The 23,854-nt window shown below is 45.0% G+C and overlaps 1 protein-coding gene across 3 annotated transcripts in view; it reads right to left on the bottom strand.

Moving 5' to 3' along the window:
- SETBP1 (SET binding protein 1) overlaps window positions 1–23,854 on the bottom strand; it is a 270,177-nt gene that overhangs the window by 140,034 nt on the left and 106,289 nt on the right. For all 3 annotated transcript variants that reach the window (XM_039566804.1, XM_039566805.1, XM_039566806.1), the window contains one exon: window positions 5,744–5,815. In XM_039566804.1, coding sequence (XP_039422738.1) covers window positions 5,744–5,815 — 72 coding nt within the window. The remainder of the gene's footprint in view (window positions 1–5,743; window positions 5,816–23,854) is intronic.

Below are 23,854 nucleotides of genomic sequence, written 5' to 3'. Positions count from 1 at the left end.
CCTCTGATGGTGGCTCTGCTCTCCCACTGCTGACAAATGGAGTTTAGAGTGAAGGAGTCCAGTTTCTCAGTTGGGCCTGAGCCTCTTCAGCCAGTAGTAATCAAATGTGCCCAGAAATATTCCCAGGCATGGAGGCCAACTGGCACAGAGAGGTTTGTACCTCTGCTCACAACAGCTTCTTAACTTTCCTAACACAGCAGCTAAGTGCAAACAGCTCTCAGGGATGAACACTGATCCATGCTTAAGAATGATTTAGGAGCTTGCTAGTTGGACCAAAAGTGTGCTGAGAACTGGTTTAGTACCTTGAGTATACCCAGTTACGTTCCCGTGAATGTTCCCAGAGACTGTTCAGCTTGCTTAAGTTATTGTTATGACATATTTCTTTTCCTGATCAAGATTACTTCTTTACAGCCAGGAGAAGGGAATTGTATGGCTGTAAATTTGGTTATGACAATAATCCTTTTGCTGGTTCATGAAATCACTCTTACTCAAGAGGAGGCGTGTTTACTGCTGTCTGCAATCTAAGAATATTTGCAAGGAACCAGATGTGGTGTGTTTAAAGTGAAAAAAAAAGTTCTGCGTGGACAGATGAACTTCATAAAAAAATCACTGTCCTCCTTATCTGATTGCACATCACTGACGTCTGCCTGATACTACATTTTCAAAGTTTGCTACTTTAAATTGCTTACCCCCAAAAAGCACCCCACATCAAGTACTTGCCATATGCTCTAACTATGCTACATTGGTGTGATGGTTTTGTCTGGGGCAGGGTTCATTTTCTTCCCAGAGGTTGGTACAGGGCTGTGTTTTGGGTTTGTGCTGAGCACAGGGTTGATAACACAGAGATGTTTTTGTTACTGCTGGGCAGGGCTTGCACAGAGCCAAGGCCTTTCCTGGTTCTTGAACTGCCAGGCGGGGGAGGGGCTGTGGGAGGTTGGGAGGCTGGGAGGAGACACAGCCAGGACAGGTGACCCCAAGTGACCAAAGGGATGTTCCAGACCATGTGACATCATGCTCGGTGAATAAAGTGGGGGAAAGAAGGAGGAAGGGTGGATGTTTGGAGTGATGGCATTCGTCTTCCCAAGCCACTGTTACATGTGATGGGTTCTGGCTCTCCAGAGATGGCTGAACACCTGCCTGCCCATGGAAAGCAGGGAATTAACGCCTTGCTTTGGTTTGCTTGTGTGCAAGGCTTCTGCTTTCCCTATTAAACTGCCTTTATCTCAACCCATGAGTTTTCCAGCTTTAACCCTTCCAGTTCTCTCCCTGATCGTGCTGGTGGGGGAGTGAGTGAGGGGCTACGAGGGGCCTGATTGCGTTAAAGCATGACAACTGGGATGCCATTAGATGTCCCATAGCAACTTTCTGTCCTGGCCTGAGAAAGGCAGAGCAAGTCTGTTTTCATGGATTTCTCTGAGCTACAAGAAGTTGAATGCAAGATCTTTACTTCAAGAAGAATTGATTTTATCAAGGCAGGGCCATCTGGCAGAAAGTAGAGCAGGATTAATGCAATCCCAAACCTGTGTCACCCAAATCTTGGCACCCTCCACCACCCCACAGGGACTCAAGGCAGAGCAGGGAGGCAGAGGAAATATCTCATGCCTACACTCTCTTCACTACACACACACCACAAAACCTTCTCAGTGAAAAGGTTTCAAAGCTGACACGAGAAACTCTTACTCTGATATGGGAGCTGTTCAGAGGAACACATCCCTTTGAATGGTTTAGCTCATGACACTTCTAACAATCACTGTGCAGCAACCTACTCATGGTTTGCAGATGGCTCTGGGGAGGGAGCTCCTTATCCTGGTGAGCTGGCTGTATTTCAGCAATGGCACTTTCTTTGTGCACAGCACCAAGGCTGCCGAGCACCTTTTGTGGTTTTTCCCAAGGAAAAGATGGTGCAGACCTGTGTCAGGAGTTGGTGCTACTGCCCAGCTCCCATTTGGACACCTTTGTGGCCCTGGCAGAAGCAGCTAAAGGCACCATGTGGGCTCACAGCTTCGACATTCCACGGTGGTTTCCTGTCTCAGGAAGCTATAACGCCAGGAGGATGGCAGAATCCTTCATGCCAGCAGAATATAATGCCTTATGATCCTGTGATGTAGTGCAAAAGGCAGGAGGAGTGGGAAGCCCAGCAGGCACCTGATTGAAGAGGCTGGGGGAGATGAGAGGAGACGGTGTCCTGCTGTGCGCTTCTCCCACCTCCATAACCTCCTTACTTTCAAAGAGTTTCCACAGGGCTGCGGTGGCTATTGTTCTCCAGACCTGGTGCATCAGCATCCCCACTACACTGACAGTTTGGGATTCTCACACTGCCAGCCTTTCCTGTTCCTGACAGAGAAACGAGGAGCTTGTTTGGCTTTGGGTGGAAGCAAAATGTGTGCAACTCGGACACCTCTGTGCTAACCATGTGCAGGGTGATGCTGCCTAGTCCACAACTAGCATGGGCTGCCTGGGCATGTGATTATGCTCAGACAGACCCAGAGGCATTCCACAAACATGTCTGTCCCTTTTCCTTCCAAAAGTGACCACAGCACCTGGGTCAAGCTTTGGCACAACTGCTATTGATGTACAGAGTCAGCAGTGAACGAGCAATTCTTTACGTCTGATTTTCAAGGAGGCTGCAGATTCCTCTTGACCATTAAGATGAAAAGGAGGCTAATTCAAAGCTAGAGCAAAGTTTAAGGAGTAATTCTGCACAGGCAGGCAGGTAAGATAATGTAAAAGTCGTTCTTTTCTCTGTTTGGCCCTGTAAAATGAGAAATACTATCAGGGTGGTGCATTTTTTGAAGCCTGCATTATTTCTTTTTCCTAGGAAGGGTTGAAATAGGTTTAAGTACTACTGTTATTATCTCTAAAATGACAGAGACATTTTCATGTGAGTTTCCCTTCACAGTCAGATATCCATATTCACCATGTGCATTCCTTTGATTCGGGGACTGCAGCTTCCCTGTGGTCCAAGGACTCAAGGTTCATTTTTTGTTGCTCTTTCCGCCAAAATGGGGTTATTAGAGATAGAAAAAAATTGCAAGGTCACCCACAGCCTTGATAGAAACAGGAGGGTAGGAGAATATTAGAAAGAAACTATTAGCTGTAATATCCAGCTGCATTTGACAAACCTGAGTGTATTTGGATTGCCTGTACCAGCATTTCTCTCCCCTGTTTCCAAGTGATTGCCCTAGCCCTAGTGATCAACCACCTGAATACATCCAAGAAGGATATTCACAGAAAGGATCTCATGATAAAACGGCTATTCCTGGCCTTCTTTCCATCACATCATAATCTGTCCACTAATATGGCCTGAGATCTCAGCTGATCAAAAGGTCATAAGATGCTATTGCTAAGTATCACTCTGTCTCTGCTGAGCCAACAGCATTTTTAGTCCATTCAACAGGCAGAGGAATGCAATAGCAAAGCCTTCAAATCTGTTTGTATAATAGATGAAGTCTTCTCTTTATGGCATTTATCATCCTTCACAGAATGACACCTGATAAATAAATCTCTAGTTCCCAGTGAATTTAAATAAAACAAAGGCAAATCATATCCCTGTGCACTGTAAATATAAAACTGAAGAGAACATAAGAGTTCCCAATCTTCCTCCATCTCCTCTGCTATAAAAGCTATAAAGTGCTGATCATCCACAGATTCCGCCAAAATCAAGACAGCCCAAATCTCTGAGTACATTACAAAAAGCATGGTAATAGCACAGGAGGGACTTAAAGATACATAACTCATTTAGTCTAATGACATGGTAAAACTTACACCTTTTTGTCTTCATGTTAGTAAAAACAAAAAACATAAGAAAGGGGGGTTATTATGGAGTGAAAATGGGGGGAAATCTAATAAATGGGTCAATGTGTTTCCTACCAGGGGGGACAATTTTCAAACATCCTGGGACGAATAAAATACTGAACCACATCCTACTCAACACCACAACTTGGGCCAGCTGGTCACCGCTGTACTGGTGGCAACTGGTCCATGTGATGCCAGACATTGCCTCCAGCAGCAACTGCAGCCACTTCTCTGGCCATCCTGCTTCCAAGCCTCTCAACACAGGCAGGGATCGCTGCCCAAAACAGCAGGAGAGAAGGCACCAGTGCCAACAGCCACCTGCCACCTGAAGCCCGTGTCTAGCAGGCCTGCAGAGGTAGTTTCTGTGAGCATTACCATTGGGAAATTCACTGTTTTGTGTCTCCAGCACACCTGAAGGGTTGTCACAACCAAATTAAACCCCCCAGCATTTCCCAGACTATCCGCCCACTCTTTGGCTTTCCAGAGCTCTATACCAGGACCAACAGACAGTTTCTTTAACTGTAACTGGCAGTCATTTTGCTCCTCTCCATGCTTTCAAAGCTGAGAGCCATCAAAGATTAGCAGAAAAAATCATGACTATTTTTCCCTAAGAAGCAGAACTGGTAATAGGCTTCAGGAAAAATCCTCCTAAATGCAAGTGATAAGCGTAGACTGTGTGAAGGCTGACAGGTCTAATTATAATTATCATTGCGAGGGGACTAGCACTAACCTCCCTTCTGGAAGGCAATGACAATTCCTGGAAGAGAACATGAATGATCATAAACAAAATCATTGCAAGGAGAGTTGTCTTTCACTGGGAAACTAAAAAAGATCCAGATTTAGGGGTGAAAAAAAACCCCAAACCTTAAGAATTTTTTAAAGTTTATCCTGATAGAAAATGGCACTTAATCATACATTTAAGTTTTGCTGACTTCTGAATGATGAGAGTAAAAGAATCAAGCAGGATACATGAAGTGTAAGATGGAGTCATGCATGCAGGAGGTGTTTGGAAATAAAGGATATATTCTGAAAGTATACTTGAAGAACATACCCTGCATTTAAACATGGACAAGGAGTCCCAGGGAGGATGTAGGTACAGACTGAGATAAATATTCAAAACTACGACGAAACCCAGACCACTTTGCACCAACTTTTCCCCCTTCCTCACATCCTAGCAGGAAGAAAGGCAAACAGAACCAATACAGGTCTCTTCAAATTGCTTCTATCCACTGAAATCCTAACTTTGCATCTATACATTGACTGAAATACAACAGCATCAGCTTTCAGTGGGGTTATGAGGTAGATAAGATAGGTAATATTCCTTCAAGATCATCCTGCCCCAAACTTTCTGCTTTCTTTGACAGCATTCCACTTTTCTTAGTCTGCATGTTTTTTTGGCATTTCTCACTCCATTTCCATTGGAAACTTGGAAACAGAGAAGCTTGGGCAATCTGGACTGAAAGTAGCAGTCCCTTAGCTTTTTTTTTTTTCTGGAAACAGATATTATCTTCTTAATAGGGACTATAACTGCAGAGGAGATGAAGAGAGGAGCCTCAGAGTCAAAAGCAGTTCTAAGAGTTTCATTCTCATTATATCTCAATGGAGTGGAGCAAATAAATTGTGCAAGGAGACATATGGAAGCTCACTATGCAAATGGCCTATTTAAGGCTCTGGCTTCCTAATTAGGTCCTGGTGTCAGGAGGTTGGTAACAATTATTCACACGTAGATCATTTGGATACAATAAAAACTGTTCTAAAACCCAGACCATCATAATGGCATGCATCAAAAGATACCCAAATTAACGTTCTAGACTCATTTGTTTAGTGCTTGGGCTATCAGTTTCTGTGGTACACATACCTAAATTTTGCATCCAACATTGCAAAATTGTGTTTGGAAATGGAAAAGGAGGAAACAAAAATCATCACAGCCATATCCCCTTGTTCTTACCTTGTTCACAGATTTCGTCACTGGACTCTGCACAGCGAATCCACACTCTCTTCCCAAATTCTTCATCTGACTCTGTGGTGTTTCCCAGAGCAAAGAGAAAAAAGAAAACCTTGATTGTAGGGATGACTGTGTAGAAAATGGTCACAAGCATCCAGAGTTTTCCTCTGCCCTTTTGATTTCCTTACATGTTCCAGTATGACCACCTCTGCTTGCCAGCTGGGGCCCCCTGAGCACCCAGTGATGGGGTCCACCCTCATTCCCAAGGTGTTTTGTAAGGCCCCCCAAGCCTCCCCTTACCCCACACAGATGTGCAGGCTTCCCCTCCCAAGCATCCCTTGTAAGCATGTTGGCATCAAAGAGCCACCACAGCTTTCCCCAGCAGCTGTGGGGCACACAACGAGCCATGACCTCAGGGAGTGATGCCGTGGATTCCTCTGACAACCTGTGTTAGAAAAGCTTGTGGAGAGAGCAGGAAGGTGTCACAAGAAGCCAACCCACCTGCTTTGTATAAGAATTAAAGTAGGGAGCTGAAGCCAAGGATTACCACATTGCAAAACCATTTAAAATAAAGTAAGTGCTTGTGATTCAACATCGTGACTACAGCAAACCTACTCTGCACTGCATTTCAGTACTTCTGGTATGAAAATGAGGTCTTCCTCTCCCTTTCTTGCCCTCCCACCTCCTCTCCTCTTTGTCCACCTCTCCAGCCCTTCACACAAAGGTGAAATATTTTACATTTTCACCCGTGGTGATGATGATCAGAGAGTGTTTGCTTTGCTTTGCTTTTCACTGATTTTGCCAAAGGCATCCTTTTAAGCATCAGCCTGTGCAAAGATAATAGGTGACACGATTCTCTATAACTGGAATCAGCAACAAATCAGCCATCTGCCACTCCAGGGGTCTGAGATTAACCCAGCTACTGGACCACGACTGCGAAGTATTTGCACATTTAGATTACAGAAATGTGAGGTTACAGGTCCAAAAATATAAGACTGGGAGTGGGGAAAGTGTGCGCAGAAGGAGTGGAAGACAGCCTCAGGAGAGCCCTTTAGATTAACCCTTCCCAACACAAGTCACCTCATAACAACTCCAAGCAGACAGTGTTTCTCATTATAAAGTGCTAAAAGGATGAAGGATTTGAAGGAAGCAACTTGAGACACATTAGACATCATGTTTCTGGAGAATACATCCAAAGACGCTTCTTTCACACTGGGAGAAATAAAGACAAAAACCAAACAGCTGTCTTGTCAAAGCCTTCCCTCCTCGGAAGCATGACCAAGCTGCCCAGATGGCTTACTTGAGCATTTGGAAAGTACAAGAGCATAATTTTCGCCCCAAGATGGACCAGATCCACAAGCTCCCCCTATGGTCAAGATTTCAAGAAATGAAAGAGGTCTGCCTACTGAAATAGCAAGGTTTGCGAAGGTCTCTTCATTTGTTGCTCCCAGTTCACCCTCTTGAATAACAAACACTATTTTGTTACCATGCACACATGGATGCTGTCAATCCACATTAATACCTGTCCATGTCTTTGGGATTCTCTCTATGAATCTATTGGGAATTGTTGTTTGGTAACTAGGTACTTGAAAACTGAAGAAGTTTAAATCAGTAGTAAACACAAGCTGGCTCCATATCTAAGACCATGAGCAATGGTCTGTAACAGTGTGTGGTGGATCAGGACAGACACCAGGGTCTGCTCTGGTCATGTTGATAGGTTTTAATCCCCACTCCTGCCACTTTCTCTTGCAGGTTAGAATCCCACAGATCCCTGAGATTCCCATCCTCAAAGATCTCAGGTTAAAAAGAGGAGGTTCTGCCCAGAGGAACAGGTGTAGCTGCAGCCAAAAGTGTCAGCAAGAACATCTGGAAAATTCTGGAACATCTCACCTGTGAGAAAAGACTGAAGCATCTGAACTGTTCAGTCTGGAGGAGAGAGGATTCCAGGGAGATCTTGAGCATCTGCCCGTACCTAAAAAGGCTCCAGGAAAGCTGGAGTGGGACTTTCGGCAAGGACATGAAGTGACAGGACAAGAGGGAATGGCTTCCCACTGCCAGAGGGCAGGGTTAGGTGAGATATTGGGAAGGAATTCTTGGCTGTGAGGGTGGTGAGGCCCTGGCACAGGTTTCCCAGAGAAGCTGTGGCTGCCCCATCCCTGGAAGTGCCCCAGGCTGGATGGGGCTTGGAGCAATCTGGTGTAGTAGCAGGTGTCCCTGCCCATGGCAGGGGGTGGAACTGCATCAACTGTGATGTTCATTTCAACCCAAACCATGCTAGGATTCTGTGATTCTATGAAATTCAGGCAAGGTCTGCATGGTGTGTGCCCTGGGTGGGGAAGGTATTTAAAACGCTCAACTCATGCCATCCAAAGAGACAACTAAAAACCAAATAGCATGCACATGTGTTTGTAGAAACCTGTGTGTTTTACTCATGTCCTTTATTCAGAGAAAACAGGGAGGATTGGGTGGAAGGTACAAGAACACACTCCAGGTTCTTTGGCCAAATTTCTTGTTGATATTTCCATGGTGAAGAAGAAACCAAGGTTCCCTGGGCCAAGCACTGCACACCCTGCAGTTGCAACAATGGAAAAGAGCAAGAAGAAATGGCAGCACCTTCTCTGCGCAAGCCCAAGTTGAACTGCAGCAAATACAGGGTACAAAGCACAGCTGAGAGGTGAGGAAGAGCAAGGGATCAGCTGCTGTAGTCATCCTACTCCATACAAAACCTGCTGGCATCCCCTCAGAAATGAGTGCCACTCCCAACAGTGTTAATTTGGGACAGAGCATTTGATCCTCCACAGAGGAAGGACTATTGATCTGTGAGGAGCTGTGAGAAGAAGAGAGTGAGGGGAGCATTCTAGTCAACACCTTTAAGTCTGCCTGAACTCCCCCCTATTTATCACAGTATTTCCAAAAGGCCTTGCCTGGGCAGGGGTAGGTGCTCCCAAACCAGGTCTACATGTCTGAGACCAAAGGTGAGGTTTGAAGTGGTTTGGATGTGTACTAGGGCATGGTTTTCAGGTGAGAAAGAGGTCACAGGGATCATCCCACGCCTGAGACTACAAAATGGGCCAAGCTAACAACCCAATAATCCACAAGCTTCTGAGATGCAGCAAGCTAATGAGGCTCTGCCCGTGCTTTAGAAAGGTCTCCTTGAACTTGACCTGCTGACTATGTGACGGCTAAAACTGCTATTATAACAGGATCTAGACCTGTTTTCAAAACCAGAGACTGGGGTTTTCCCTTTCTCCAGTCTCTAGTTTCTGTAATGGAAACCTAAAACTTCAAATACAAATTCCAAAATGATCCAAAAAGGAACATCTGTGGAGTGGGGGGAAAATTTCTTTGCATTTAACTTCGATTACTGAACTACTGCAAGGTTATAATTTTTAAAATATTAAAAAAAACCCCATCAAAACTCTGTTAAAAAAAAGAGGTGGTTTAGTTTGGTTTGGTTTGGGTTTTTAAGTATTTTTTCCTTGCCTGCAAATGGAAGGACAAGGGGATCAGCACAGGGCAAACCCTTCCCTTTCAGACAGAAATCACCACAAAACTCCAGCCCGTTTTTTGCAAATGAACCAACATCACGAACTGATTCAGTTTCAGCCCTTGAACATGCTTGTTTGTTTGTTTGTTTGTTTGCTTGCTTGCTTGTTTCATCCAGACAGGTTTTTGCAGGAAGGGGCTTTTGCAACCCAAACAGCGCCACTGCATCCGCCAGGCGCTGAGATGAGCCGTGGAGCCGCTTGGAAGTTGCCTCATCTCCCAGCAAATGAGAAACGGAGGGAAACACCGACGCAGGCAACGCTGCACCTTGCAGCAGAGACTCGTGTCCTACAAGTAACCTTGCATCACGATACAGACCCACAGCAGCAGCCTTACGGGTACAATGAGAGCAGGAGGAGGACAAGCGACCAGGAGGGGAAGGGCAACGGGGAAGCAATCAGAAAACTCTCTGAGAGTCTTATTTTCCTCCTTAGGAGAAAAAAAAAAAAAAAAAAAAACCAAAAAACAAACCCTCCCTGATACAGAAATGGAAGGAGGGGATGAGCCCCTTTACACCCCAAGTCCCCAGCAAAGGTCCCCTCCCTTTCCCAGAGCTCCTAAATATCACTGGGGGTGGCAGGAGGCTGCAGGAGAAAAGGGTCACATTTAAAAGGCGAAGGGGAAGCAGGGAGGAGGGAGGACACTCCTGAGCCCGGCCAGTGGCCCCACGCTCCCAGCCATTCTCATTCCTGACACGTTTCCCTGCTCTCCAGCACAGCCCAGCTTCGAAATATTAGTGTGGCGCAGAGTGCCATTTTCGAGTCGCTGCAGCTCCTTCTTGGCACCGGTTCAGCTTTTTGTCTTGCCTTCTCCTCCGAGCGCCCAGTGGAGGGAGGAGGAAAGAAAGGAAGAAAATAAAGCCCCGCTGCTTCGCTGCCGGGGCTGTCAGACTCCCCGCAGCACCCCCAGCCCTGCCTGCGGCACCCCACACCCTCCCAGCCTGCTCCCAACCAAACCACTGGGCAAACATAAATCTCCTTCCACCTCCACAGCAGCCAGTTCACAGCCTCCTTCCCCCTCTCCGCCGCCACCCCTTTTCATCGCGCTCTCCTTTGTATTCCTCAAAATTTTTCCAGCCAAGCGTTACAACCTTCCACCCTCCCTTTCTCCTCCATCCCCGGCCCTCCCACCTCCTTCTCTCGCATCGGCAGAAAGGACCGTGCCATGGTTGCCAATGCCCTGGCACCTCCCCGGAGTGGGGAGCCCCTGCACCCACAGCGCTCCTGGCAGGTCCGCTCCGGCTCGGAGCTGCCCAAGCGCGGTGCTCGTGGGCGCACAGGCGTGTGCACACACGCGTGTGACAGGGCAGGACATGCTTTGCATCCTTGGCATTGCTGCAAACACAAGCCTGCGTTTGGCAGCCGAGTCCCTCCTCCTGCTTGTGGGGCCGGGAGGAAAGCAGAGGCAGAATAACAAGGGAGGGACACTGTATTTTTTTTTAAGCAACCCAAACATGGCACTGAGAGCTTCCACCAACAACTTCTCAGCCTGCTGTGCTGGCAACTAGCTGCTGGTTCCAGCCTGGCACCAGCTTTGATTTGTTTTTCTCTCCTCTTAAACGCCCTCCTCACAAATATTTATTCTTTTTTTTTTTTTTTCCCTCTTAAGTTTTTTTTCTTCCCTGTTTCCCTCTTAGCTTTTCCAAAGAGACAAGGCTTGTCCATATGCTTGCCACCTTCCCTCTGGTGACAGAACCTGAGGGAACAGTGTGAAGCTGTGTCAGAGAAGGTATAGGCTGGATATTAGGAAAAGGTTTCCTTCCCCAGAGGGTGGCCAGGCACTAGAACAGGCTCCCTAGGGCACTCATGGCACCAAGGCTGCCAGAGCATTTGGACACCACTCTTAGGCACATGGTGGGATTCTTGGAGCTGGACTCGATAATCCTGGTGAGTCCCTACCAACTCTGAATATTCTATGATTCCATGATTCTGGGGAGGCTCCCTCCCATTCCCACTTCCAAATCCAAAGCAGCACGTGTGGAAGGGGCACCAATGTATGCGATACATGATGTAATACTCAATGGACCAAGAACAGGAAAATCAAACCCCTCATATGCACACACAAGAAAATATTCTCTTCTCTGAGGAAGAGGAAGAGAGAGTGAGAGATGCGCTAAAAGCAGGCAACACAACCCTTCTGCACGCCGGGATTCTGTGCTAACCCCAGCCCCCTCCTCAGAGGAGGGAGGAGTCAATTTTTGTTGGAAAGTAGAGATAGACTGAGGCAAAACACATGTTCTCCATGGAAAGGACCCGAGAGAGCCAACTTCAAGCCAGTGATGTGACTCCTATTAAACCAGAGTTTCCGACACTGACATATGCATGACAGAGATAAAGTGCTATCAAATACACCTTGTCTGGTGCCTGGAGGAAAGAGATTTGGAGAAAAAAATATAATAATGCTTATTCTGGGGATGGCTTGGGAAGAACATGGAGGGAGGAGAGATGAACTGATGGTTTTGTCATGGAGGCATGAGTGTATTAATCTGAAAACCTGGCTGGAGACCCAGGGCAGCGTACAGCCCCATACGCAGCCACTGGTGTCCCTGGAGCTTTTCATGAGGCTGCCTGGATGGCTTTGTCCACTGAGAAACATCAGGCCTCCTTGGAAGCCACAGGACTCAGGGGACGCTGAAACAGATGGGCACTCCCTCCCTGTGGCAAATCCCTCAGGAGACCCAGCAGAAGTGCCAAAAAAAGGCTGGTTCTTGCCGAACGCATTCTGGCCACCTCAGGGAATAGCAGAGCAACCGTCTTGATATGGGGATCGCAGAGGCAGAGCTGGAGGCAGACAGGCAGGCAGACGGCATGCTTGGGGTGGTACAGACAAAACAGCAGTGTCCTGAGCAGCTGCCTAGTATGTATCTCAGCAAAATCTCTCCCAGCTGTGGATGAAGCAGAAATCACGGGCTGGAATTGTAACCCATCAGCTGGGTCTGAGTTTTGCCTCCCTGGCCCTCACGGATAGCACGGGAGGGGAGCAGAGGACTGGGTGACGCTCCTTGAGCTGCTGGGAGCCACATGGAGGAGCTGGTCCTCCAGCCACTGACAGCTGCTGCGTGGGGAGCAGCTGATGGGCAGGCGCTGGAGTGGACTTAAAATAAGCAGAGGTCCTGCCATGACTGCACTCACAAAGGGATGTGTGAGTTTGAGGATTTAAACTCAGCCTGTCCCCTCAGGAGCACCTCTACCACTGGGATGTGGACCCTGTGTAGGGTCCTGGCTGGAGTTTCTCCAGGCCTTCACAGCAGAGCTGGATCTGGCTGGGTTGAGTGGAGTATTATCCAGGTGGAGCCACCAAATGCCCCTTCTGAGTTGTGGTTTCACTGTCCCAAGTTCTTTGCATAAGGATATCATATAGCATTGGCCAGGCTTCCTCCCAATGTCTGCCTCCAAAGCCAGCCACTGCTCATTTCAATACTCTCTCCCATAACGTTTATATGTCTGTTTCCTCTCTTTGCTATCCTTGAGACTTGGGGCAGATTTCTGCTCTTCCCTCCAGCCCTTACTGCTAAGTGCTGGCATTTGGCAAGGCAGAGGGGGTCCCTTACATGTGTCCATGGCAAAGAAGGACCTGACACCTCAGCTGGAGTCATCTGCAGAGAAACACCTCTGCCTGCAGGTATCATTGAAGTGACTCCCAGAGAGAGGCACTTTCAGATCCTTTGAGTCAAAAGGTGCCATAAATAAAAGATATTACAGGCTAGCAAGTTCTCAGTTGCAAACTGGAGTGGGAAGGAATATTTTAGCATCCTTTTCCTAAGCACATTAACTCTTGGCAGACGTGATCGTTCAGGTCTTCACAGCTGAAAACTTCACACCGTGTGCAGCATGTTGAGTCCACACGCTCCATTTCCATTTTCAACAGCTCTAAAACCCACGCTGCCCTTTGCAATATCCCCCCCTCAGTGCAGAGAGAAACCAAATAGTGCATCACTTTGGGGGTCATGACACTAAATATACATTCCATGGTCATCTTTCCCAGGAAAAACAGCCTTTGCCACTATAAGCTCACAATAGCTCAGATTTTTATCAACTGGCTTCTGATGCTTCCCTTCCCAGGGCGAGCAAGCACTTTGTATCAATCTGGCTTGCTTTAGTGCAGTGACCCAGCGCTGTACTCCACCGCTGAAAGTTCAGGTCCCAGCTGCGGGGCTAAACTCTTGCTGACACTGTGCTGGTTTCTCCCTCTGTGTCACCCATGTTGCCAGGGGAAGTGGGGGGAGATGTTGGATTTTTCCAGGAATGAAAAAAAAAGGAAACAATAGTGCAAAATGCAGAGAAGATGTGGCTAAGGAGAAGGGGGAGGAAAACAATCCCGGTGTGTGCAGTGAGGCTGAGGAGAGGAAATCCTTTGGGCAGCACAGGGAACTTCGATCACATTCTTTTTCTTCACGGAGGAGAAAATCTTGGCCAAGAGGCAACTAAATTGTTACAGGCAAGGAAAAGCTTTTGAGGATTCGCTGAAGAACTTGTGTGTGTGTGAGCAACAGCACAGAGAGATGCAGAGGAGGAAATCAGTATTAGTGATGGGTGAACTACAAAAGTTTGGGTGGATTGTTTTGGATAAAGATCCCCACACGCGGATGCTTATCTAAAGCCCTCAGTCTTCAGTGCAGGGCTAGAAGTCTCTTAAGAACATACTCTTCTTGCATGACTTCCAGTATCTCTGAAAGCCACTGTCCATGCCAAAAATACAACAAAACCAGCTTGCTTTCTTATTCTTTTATGCAGTGTTTTGGCTCATCTGCCTCCAGTTCCAAGAAAAACCTAAGTTTTTGATTTGAAGGTTGAACTGTGCTGGTTTAATTTCAAGCCATCCTTGTTCTCATGACTGCACAGGTACAAGGGAAGTAAAGAAAAAAGCTTCTGTGATTCTATGGGAAACTTTCAGAGAAAGATCGCTGAAAATGAGCAGAAAAAGAAGCTAGTTTCCCTAAGAAAAGACTACAAGCCTTGAGTTCTCCCACCTTAAGCAGACTACTTATCTGTAAACTGGCTATTCTGCCATTAAATAACATGAGAGATCACAGCATTCCCGGTTCAAATGAGCCTGTTAGTCTAGGGTGGTTATTAGTCATTAAATACTATTGAATCAATAAACCAAAAAAAAAAAGACTTTGAAGAGACTCTTATTTCCCCACTCGACCTGCAGTACCCCTGATTTGACAGAGAAGAGTGAAAGAAAACAGTCTGAACATGATCCCGTGCCCTCCAGTTTTCGGAAATCCAGGTGTAACTGAGGTAAAATAGCCTGGTGCTGCTGGAATGAATGCAGTGTGTTTTTGATGAAGTCCTCTGGACAAACAGGGCTGCTGCAGGACTAGGTTTGACCTCTGGCTGGATTTACACCAGGGTATCTGAGTTACTGCAGCTCAGTGTGTAGGGCAGATTGAAATCAGTGTGTAGGGCAGATTGAAATCAGGCTAGTGTGCTTCTAAGGTTGTTGCCAGATATCCTGTTCTCCTGAGCCATTCCTCTCAGGAAAGTTTAAAGCACAGAGATTCACTTCACAATGCAGTGAACGTTTTGCTGTTAAAGACCAAATGATGCTCTTCCCAAATGATTCCTTGTTGTCTTTTTCCCTGCCTTCCCTATTATTTACTAAATACTCAAGAAATGGTCTTCAGCTCATCCACGTGGTTTGGAGACCAAGATTCATGTTTTTAGCCTGTTTTTAAGGATAATTTAATCCAGGTCAACAGAAGCAATGGATAAAATCAGAGGAAAAGCTGTGACCACGATTTTAAACCACAGAGGCTTCCAAAACAAGGGCACAGCCTTCTGGACAGCACAGTACATAGAGGCTAAGTATCTTCTCCCTGAAGGTGATGGTACTTCTTGTGGGTGAGCAAGACTAATGTAGCAGGCCCAAGTCCCCATTCACATCTGCATCTATGAATGGGCAGCAGCTCCGTTACCTGTCACGTGCTGTGCTCTTAGTAAAATCTGCCCACTGTGTCCTGCTGAATGCTGCAGGATGCCTGATACTTGTTTTCAAAACTTGGCTCTTGTGCAGCTTCTGAGTTTACACAGTGGGAGAGAGACATGGGTTTAGCTTTTTGGCTTGAAAGTAAAAAATCTGGACTCTTTCAAGAGTGCTGAACAGTTGAGAAATCTGGCCCTCAGCTTTTTAGAAAAAGTGACCCAATCAATCGAGTTATTACACCATTCTCTGGCCTGTGACTAACACATGGATTGATATTTACTTGCAGGAAATGTTGGCAGGAGTTGGGGGTTCCCATTGACTCGTGCTGTTTGCTGCTCCCCAAGGAGCACGGGCTGCAGCGACGATGGAGCCGCTGCTTCACAGGTGCACGGTTTATTCGCCAAAACGGGTTGTAAATCAGAGCAGAGGAAGAAAGAGCTGGAAAAATGCTTGTTTGTAGGAGCGACCATTGGAAAGGGATGTTGACCATGCTCATTTTGCAGGTTTCCTCTCCCAAGTCTGTGTGCGCTCACACTGCACCAGAGGGATTGGGTCCCGGGTCGGAAATCCAAGGAGCATGCCAATAATTTGCCAGAGATTACACGTGGGGTGAGCTTGTCCCTGATGTCCATTATTGGTTCAAAACCACGAATTCTCATAGCTTTTTGGACAGATGGCTGGTCCTATTACTTCTTGTGTTAGATTTCCCACTGAGGCTGAAAGCAAATCCACATTCAAGCTGAAAGTAAACAACCTGTGAATTCAAAAGGCATTAACTCGAACTGCCAAAGCATTTGCTGCGTATGCTGCAGATGTCAAACAGACAGTTTCCCACAGCTCTGAGCCTAGATACATAGCTAAGTTACACAGAAAAGCCTTCCACCCAGCCCGAAAATCCATCCTGTGCAAAACTCGCTCTCCTTGCTGGCGTTTTAAGGGCTGAAGCCTCAGCTGGAAAGTATTAATGTAGCTGGTCTGATTTGAATAGAGCTGTGCCAGTTTGTACCAGATGAGGATTTCACCCTTTGGAGGCCAAGTGGGAAATGGGTATCCACTACTTTTTAAAGTGTGGTTTGAGTCAGAAAAACATAAAATGTGGTGTTTTTTAAGGAGTGAAAGAGCACTAAGTAAGTTTCTTTCCATTACTGTGAATCATTTTTGAAGGAATCTTTTAGAGAGCATGGTCCTAAAAAATTAGGCTTTGCAGAAAAATGAATATGAATAAACACGACTTATAAGTACAAACAGCACAAGTTAGCCAGCTTGCTCCTATTCCTGATACCTTCCAAAATGCCAGCAAAAAGTTAAGTAGGATCCCAAGCATGACATTGCAGTGGCATTGCAGGAAATTCAGAAAGTGGGAAAAACTGAATGAAATGGTCTGTTTTTCCTGCCAGGACTGTATGAAGAGGACAAACCCCCATGAAACTAAACTATACAAACAAAAAATATCCACCCATATGCTTTGAAATGCTCTAAACTTTGGAACCAAGTTCTCCTTGGCTATAAAGAGGTACAGGGTAGATTTTCTGACATACTTTGGTTTAAATTGAACAGCACCATTGAAGCCACATTCTGTAAAGCAAGACTCATTCCATTTAAAGCAATGCAACCTCGTGGTACATATTCAGGAGCAATCACTTGATTTAAGCCTCTGATTTATTCTTTACTGTAGGAGGCCCCACTTGCAGACTCCTGTTTTCCCCAAAGTAAACAGGAGGTCAAATATTACACCAGTAGAAATGAATGGAGATTTCTCAGATGATAGTAATATGAAATCAGACTTTAAACTGTTTAACCTGCAGCCACTAGACCAGTTCAGGTCACCATAAAATTCAGCACCTCTTTCATCCCACTATCCTTATTTTCACTTTACAGTTTGGTGTAAGCTGGCAGTTAGTAATACTTTGCCTGTTTATAGAGCCTTACATCTGAGGATCTAGAAACACTTTGTAAACACTAATGAATTAAGCTTCTTAACACCCCCTGTGAGACAGATACTGCTATCTCATTTGCACAGCTCAGAGAAGTGCAGTTTTGCTGAGGGTTGGAGCCAGTCGGCACTGGAGCTGGGAGACCACTGCAGGCCCCTAATCTCACCTTCAGTTCAATATCACAAGGTTTTCCATGGATGTGGGGATGTCCCTGGCACTTCAAAAGCTTATAATTATCTCCTGGAACTGCCAGCATGCCCTGATGTCTGTCGGACTGAAAACACAGAGGGTTGAACTTCCACCCGAAGGGAGAACTTAAGACCCACTTAGAGGAACACCATGAAAATGCCATCTGTCCTCTTCTGAAACAGCCCTTCACATGTATGCCTCTGATGTGGCAAACAGGCGAAAAACTTGGGATTTCATTTGTCCTTACTCAGTTTTTAATAACAACACTGGTCTTGTTATCGAAAACCTAAAGCAATGCAAAGGTCAAGGAGGATTCTTTCCCTTTCCATTTTTCGTTGCCCATATATTTTTCTCATATAAGGGAAAGGTAAACTATCCAAACTTACTTGCCAGTCATGCTGAAAAGAGGAACTTAATGGATTTTTAAAGAAATCTTGAAGGTTTTGCTTCCAACACTATCAGGAATACTTAAATCCTAGGAAAGCCTTAGGACAAGATAGGCATTGGTGAGATGAGTTTGGGTTTTTTTTTTTCCCCAGAGCACAGTCTCATTTATTGAACAGCAGCTAATGTCTGGTACCTATTTGTAGCATTTTCCATGTGGTCCTTCTCCAAATGCATGGCAATTGGACAATTTCCGTAATGATTCTTCTGTCTAAAAATACACACCTTCCTCTCTTTTCAATGTATCATTGAGTCAGTCAGCCTGTTTATTGTTGAAGTTTTTCCCATTTAATAGTGCACTTAGAAAAGCTTAATACAAACATTGACCAATTCATCGCTGTCACAAAAAGAAAAGCCTTAGGAGTAATTCATCTGAACAGGAGTCAAGAGCAAGGGTCTCTTATTTAGAGATCAGTCAATAAGAAGCAATGTTATGGAGGCTATTTTAAAGGGAACAAATTTTTAAAATTTTTTTCTTAAACACCTCCTTTCTTCCACAGATTGAAACTGGGGAGAATAGCAAATAAAATATTTGGTTTTGCTTTCAAAACTTGTTCATGACCTTAAATCCCAAGAATGGGAACAGACAGGCATTTGACATATTCAGCGTGTTGATCTGTGAACTACTGGCATATTGCTGTTTGCCTAAGAATACGTATTTCAAATTCTTTTCTAAAAACTCTTCCTGATCTTTTCCCAGTTCACAGGCTGCTAAATGTCTGCATGACACGGCGGTGTTTGTCTCCTGAACAGAGGGACATTACAATCTCTGGAAGCAGGTTTTCAGTGGGAATATTAAAGGCACTATTCAGGAATATTCTCCAGTATTTACAGCCTCCACAAACAGTTCCGCATGCAAACATGTTTGCTGGAATATTTGTCAAGAGCAAACATGACAGGATGGTGGGAGAAAGTGTACAAAGTCTAACCAAGCTTATAAAAACCCAACAGCTAATGAATACTTGTAGAAAATATCTTATGGCATTTCCTCAGTGATGGATGCTTATTAGGAAAGCTTATAAAGCTAAAACTATTTTTCTGCCTAGATTCTCCTGTACTCCAGAAGTAAAAGATGCTTCCATGGCTCTCTTTGTCATCTTCATCCATTACTCTGCTGGATGGAGGAGCAGCTTCTAAATTTTTTTTTTGTGTGTGTGTATCAAATGGACAGAGGCTCAGAAACTCATTTTGCATAAGAATCTTGAAGTCTAAAAGCTCTTCACTGTCTCTGACAGAAAAAAAAAAAAAAACCCAAACAAAACAAAGCCACACACACACACCCAAAAGCAAAGCCAAACACCCACCAAAGATACTAAAATATATTGGTAGTAGTAGATTGGTCAATATGCCTTACTGATCAATAATATGCCATCACAGCATTACATGGCACTGTGGATCCTCTCTTCAGGCCCCTTCCTTCAGTGACAAAACTGCTTTTGGGTTGGGTCTTCTCCTGTAAACAACCCAGTAGATACCCAAACAAACACAGCAGACTCATGTGGATATTGGCTCAAAAGCACATGGCCAGGGCAGGAGGCAGAATTGCAAGGAAAGCCACTGGATACCCTCAGGTTTACGTGCCTGGGTGCTTGGGAATGCTGGATTATGGACTCACCTGAGCCAAGACAGAGACATGCAGGCCAGTAGGCATTCACGGCTGAGAAAATCACCTCTTACTAAGAAAAAAATGGCATTGAGATCCAATATTTTTAGTCAACAACAACCAGAGGAAGCGTTTGGGATATGCAGCAGAGGGACACAGCATGAGGTTAACATGGACTTGTAGATTGAAAAAACTATCTGGGGAGATATTTGTTCTTCTTCTCACATTTTACAAACTCAGTACCAAATTTTGCTTCTAAAGGGAAAATTTAATAGAGTGGGACCACTAACCCTCTGACACACTACTGGTGATAACACAGGACAGATTAGGTTACAGTCAGGGCCAGGCTGAGTTTGTACCTGTGCTCCTCAAAATACTCTAGCAGTGTCAAAGCTCACCATAAGCTCTTTCAACTCACCACTGTACGTTTTCCAGTCAAGCACGACACTTCCTTTTTCACCTGACTAATACTGAGCCCCTCAGCATGTTTTCTGAGGGGGAGTTTACTGAAAATGATCTTTGTTCTGCTGTGCATGCAGCCAAATCACAAAGTAATAAGATAGAGTCATTCTCATTTCTTTTAAAAAACTGCAAATCCTAGTTCACTAAAAATATAACTTTATTTTGCTAATTCTGCCTATTAAGTGAATATATCATTATGTTACCCTCTCCTGGATGGCAAGGGAAAATGATGGACTATCCAGAATTTTTCCATTCTGTCCCCTCTGTTCATGCTTTGCTAGAGATGATACTGTATAATGCATGACTTACCTGCAAAGACATTGGAGGAGTAATGAAATAAGCAGATGCTCTGTCAGCAGGCTTTTAAACATTGGTATTGCAATCTGAGATGCAGTCAGCCATTACATGCATATGTCCTTTATTTATGGAGCTGATAAAGGCTCCATGTCAGGAGCAGTCAAGCCACCTTTTTACTTTCTGCTTTTCTTCACATTTGAGAAAGTTGCTATCTAGATGTTTTATTCTCATGGAAGCTTCAGATTTGGGAGGAAAAGCAGGATTTGTCTCCTGTTTTGTCTATTAAAATAGAGGTCTGAAAACCAGACAACTTCATCTAAACAAATCATTGGGGGTTCTTCATCATGAATCCTCTCCTTCAAACAGATGATGTCTGAAATAGGTGGATCTCCCTGGAGTTACCTATTTCTCTTCACCAGTTAGAAAGGGAGCCCAGAACCACTAGTCCAGCTAGACCACAGATCACACCACCAGGAAGAGAGTAGGTTAAAATTAGATATTGAAAAAGAAATGTTCCCTGTGAGAGTGGTGAGGCCCTGGCACAGGTTGCCAGAGAAGCTGTGGCTGCCCCATCCCTGGAAGTTTCCAAGGCCAGGATGGACAGGCCTTGGAGCAACCTGGGATAGTGAGAGGTGTCCTTGCCCATGGCAGGGAGTTTGGAACAAGACGAGCTTTAATGTCCCTCCCTACACAGGCCATTCTATGACTCTATGATTTGCATGTATTCACTCATCTATAAATTCTATTTTGCATACTTTTCTATGGTCAGTACTGTTCTAGGTCATTTCACGGCAATTTCATGTTTTCCCCCAAACTCTGTTCCAAGCACCAATGACAGTTTAGAAATCAGGGGAAAGCAGGCACAAATCAAAGGGAAGGATGGCATTAACATTAACAGCCACCATACGAGGAGTATTTTGCATTATAAATAAAATAGTGCTGCTCAGCTGCATGAGGAGCGAGTTTCTGAAGTCACTGAGCTGCATGTCTGTGGCTCAGGGGAGGGTTTCAGTTCATGCTCAACGCTGTGCTTGATTACTGGTACATCACCCAAAGGCTCACAGCAAAACAGATGATGGGACACAGAAAAGCTCTTCTTCCTAGCACAGCAAAGAGAGCTGCTGCTTGCTGACTGACAGCTCCCCAGCCAGCTTATGTGCATCTAATTACCCAGGCACAACCCAAATCAAAATGCCCCATTGCAGCTGGTGTCTCACTTAATCCATTCATAACATGAGCTAATTAGCATTGATGTTTTTGGGCAAGTTTATTCCAAACGTGGTCAAGTCCCAGGCTTTCAGCTTAGTTGCTAGGACCCATTGAGGATCCTGGGAGAGGCTGTGTTTCTGCTCAGAAGGCATTTTTCTGTCTTGCTGATGGAGAGATTTAGGAGTGTTTCAGGGGAAGACATGGGGCTGGGCTGAGATGAATACTGGCATATAATCAGTGCTCTTAAGCTTCTCTTGCTGCTACACCCTGCCTCAGTGCAGGAGTTTGTAGCAGAATCACAGTTTTTCATAGCTTTCATTGTGTCAAGCTATTTTCATAGCTTTTTTCCTAATTGTGGAAAAAAAAGCAAATATAAAGGGAAAAAAGAGAAAAAAAGGACATGTGAAAAGAAAAGGAAAAGAAACAGGCGAATAACAAGAAGAAGAAAAAGGAAGAAAGAAAAAAAGAAGAAAAATAAAAAAGAGAAAGGAAAACAAGAAAAAGTAAAGAAGAAAAGGAAAAGGAAAAGGAAAAAGAAAAAGAAAATGAAAAAGAAAGGAAAAAGAAAAAAGAGAAAAGAAATAAAGCTTGGAAAGTGGGAAAAGTCATGAAACAATTCTGTATTTTATGGTATTCTTTGTGAACGGAGCTGAGAAAAGAGGCCAGTTACCAGAGCTTTGCATTTCCTTTTCAACCTATGGGATTAGAAGATGAGAGCAGGTGCTAATGGGAATTTTGCCCATGGCAGAAAATCAGAATCCTAAATCTTCATCTCTGGAAATCACAAAAACCCTTAGCAATGATCTATAGCGGCTGCACTTGTAAATTGGTGATATAAGGAATTGTCACTTGGCAGAAAACCGACTTTCTGCTCCTTCAGCACACCACAATTTCAGTTTAATTTGTAACAGGATGCAAGTGTAAATGAACTGACAACAGAGCTATCAGCTATTCTGTTGGTAACACTTGGAGCAATAGTTTCGATTTGACTAGACACAGCTGTCCACTGCATGGAACGACCTTTAGTCCCATCCTTGGCGAAATTCAATTCTCTCCATGTCTGACTCTGTCCATGGGGACTTGAGTAGCGGAGCTGCCAGAATAATCAGCGCATTGCTTAATGACAGGCACTCCAACAAGCAACGCGGCCGTGCATTGTCAGGAACGGAACACACAGCTCCGGGGAAGGGGCGGGGAGGGGGGGGAACCCCCCTTGTTATTCAAAAGGAAATAAAACGGTTGTATGGGAGCAAATGCAGATGCATGCAGCCGCCTCTGCTTGACAAGCGTCACCAATGCACTGGCACCTCGTGTGTGTATGCAAATGTGGAGTTTTCTTGTGTGTTTGTCAGCAAATATGCATTTTTTACTAGATTTCCCTCTGAAAAAAGCAAAAAAAGAAAAAGAAAAGAAGAAAAAAAAGGCTGGGATTCTGCTGCTGCTCTGCGTTGTACTGCTGCAAAACAAATTTTCTATTTTTATAAGTCTAAGCATGCATATGTCCCACACGGTGATGCTGCATGGCCATCCAGATGTCTGTCATCCAACATGTGTACACATATATATATATAGATGTACACAATTTCTCTGTGTTTACTACACTGGCCACTGCAATAAGAAATATGTTTGCGCTGCAAGTGTCAAAAACCAGGAATTTCACCACTTTCTCAGCTATTTGTGTGAACTTATTTTCTGCTTGAGTGAGTGTCTCTCCAGCAGCGTGAACGAAGCACTCCCTCACATGATAAGAATGACATGTCACTGTGGGATTAACATGTATGTGCCCCAGCCAACATCATAGTTGGGCCCACAGGGATGAAGCCAACACTTCCTAACTCTTTTGCTGTTTGATTCTACAGCCTGAGCACAGTGAGCTCTGTCCAAAAGTGGACCCATCCTTTCCCTCATCGAGGATCACCGGAGGTGCACACTGCTTGGGTTGGCAGGACTTGCTACAACTGCTGCTAGTGGGAAATTGCAGGGGGTGATGCACCAATTCCACCTGCCCCACAAGCCCTGAGGGATTTCTCTTGTTGCTATTTTTGCTTTGGCAGCACTCTGGGCCCAGGTCTGCGGAAGATTCGCGTTCAGTTATTATTCTGACCTGCTGCCAAAACTTTCCTGAGAAATACAAGGCAGAAATGGGGAATGTTGACCTTACACAGCTCATAACTCAGCCAGAACAGAGGGGAAGTTCATGGGAGCAGGGAAAGGCATGTCTTCGGCTGCAGGGCTTTTGTCCCTGCCAAAATTCAAAGGTTCTTTTTCAAACAATAGAGATATTACTGCTTGTTTTAAAAAAAGCCACAGAAATAAAGAACCTATGAGAAACTTTGATAATGGAAAATGCTAGGAATGTAAAACTGCTGGTCTTCATTGATAAGAAAACAAGGTGGTCTCCAAAACTCTGTGAAATCACATTACAGTGGGTTGTATTAAATTACCCAAATACTTACCCAACTGCCACTGCCCTGTCACTGTCCCTGTACCAACTGCTACTGT

This window comes from Corvus cornix, chromosome Z, assembly GCF_000738735.6.
Source record: "Corvus cornix cornix isolate S_Up_H32 chromosome Z, ASM73873v5, whole genome shotgun sequence".
Lineage (NCBI taxonomy): Eukaryota > Metazoa > Chordata > Aves > Passeriformes > Corvidae > Corvus > Corvus cornix.
This window is presented reverse-complemented; position numbering and strand designations above follow the sequence as displayed.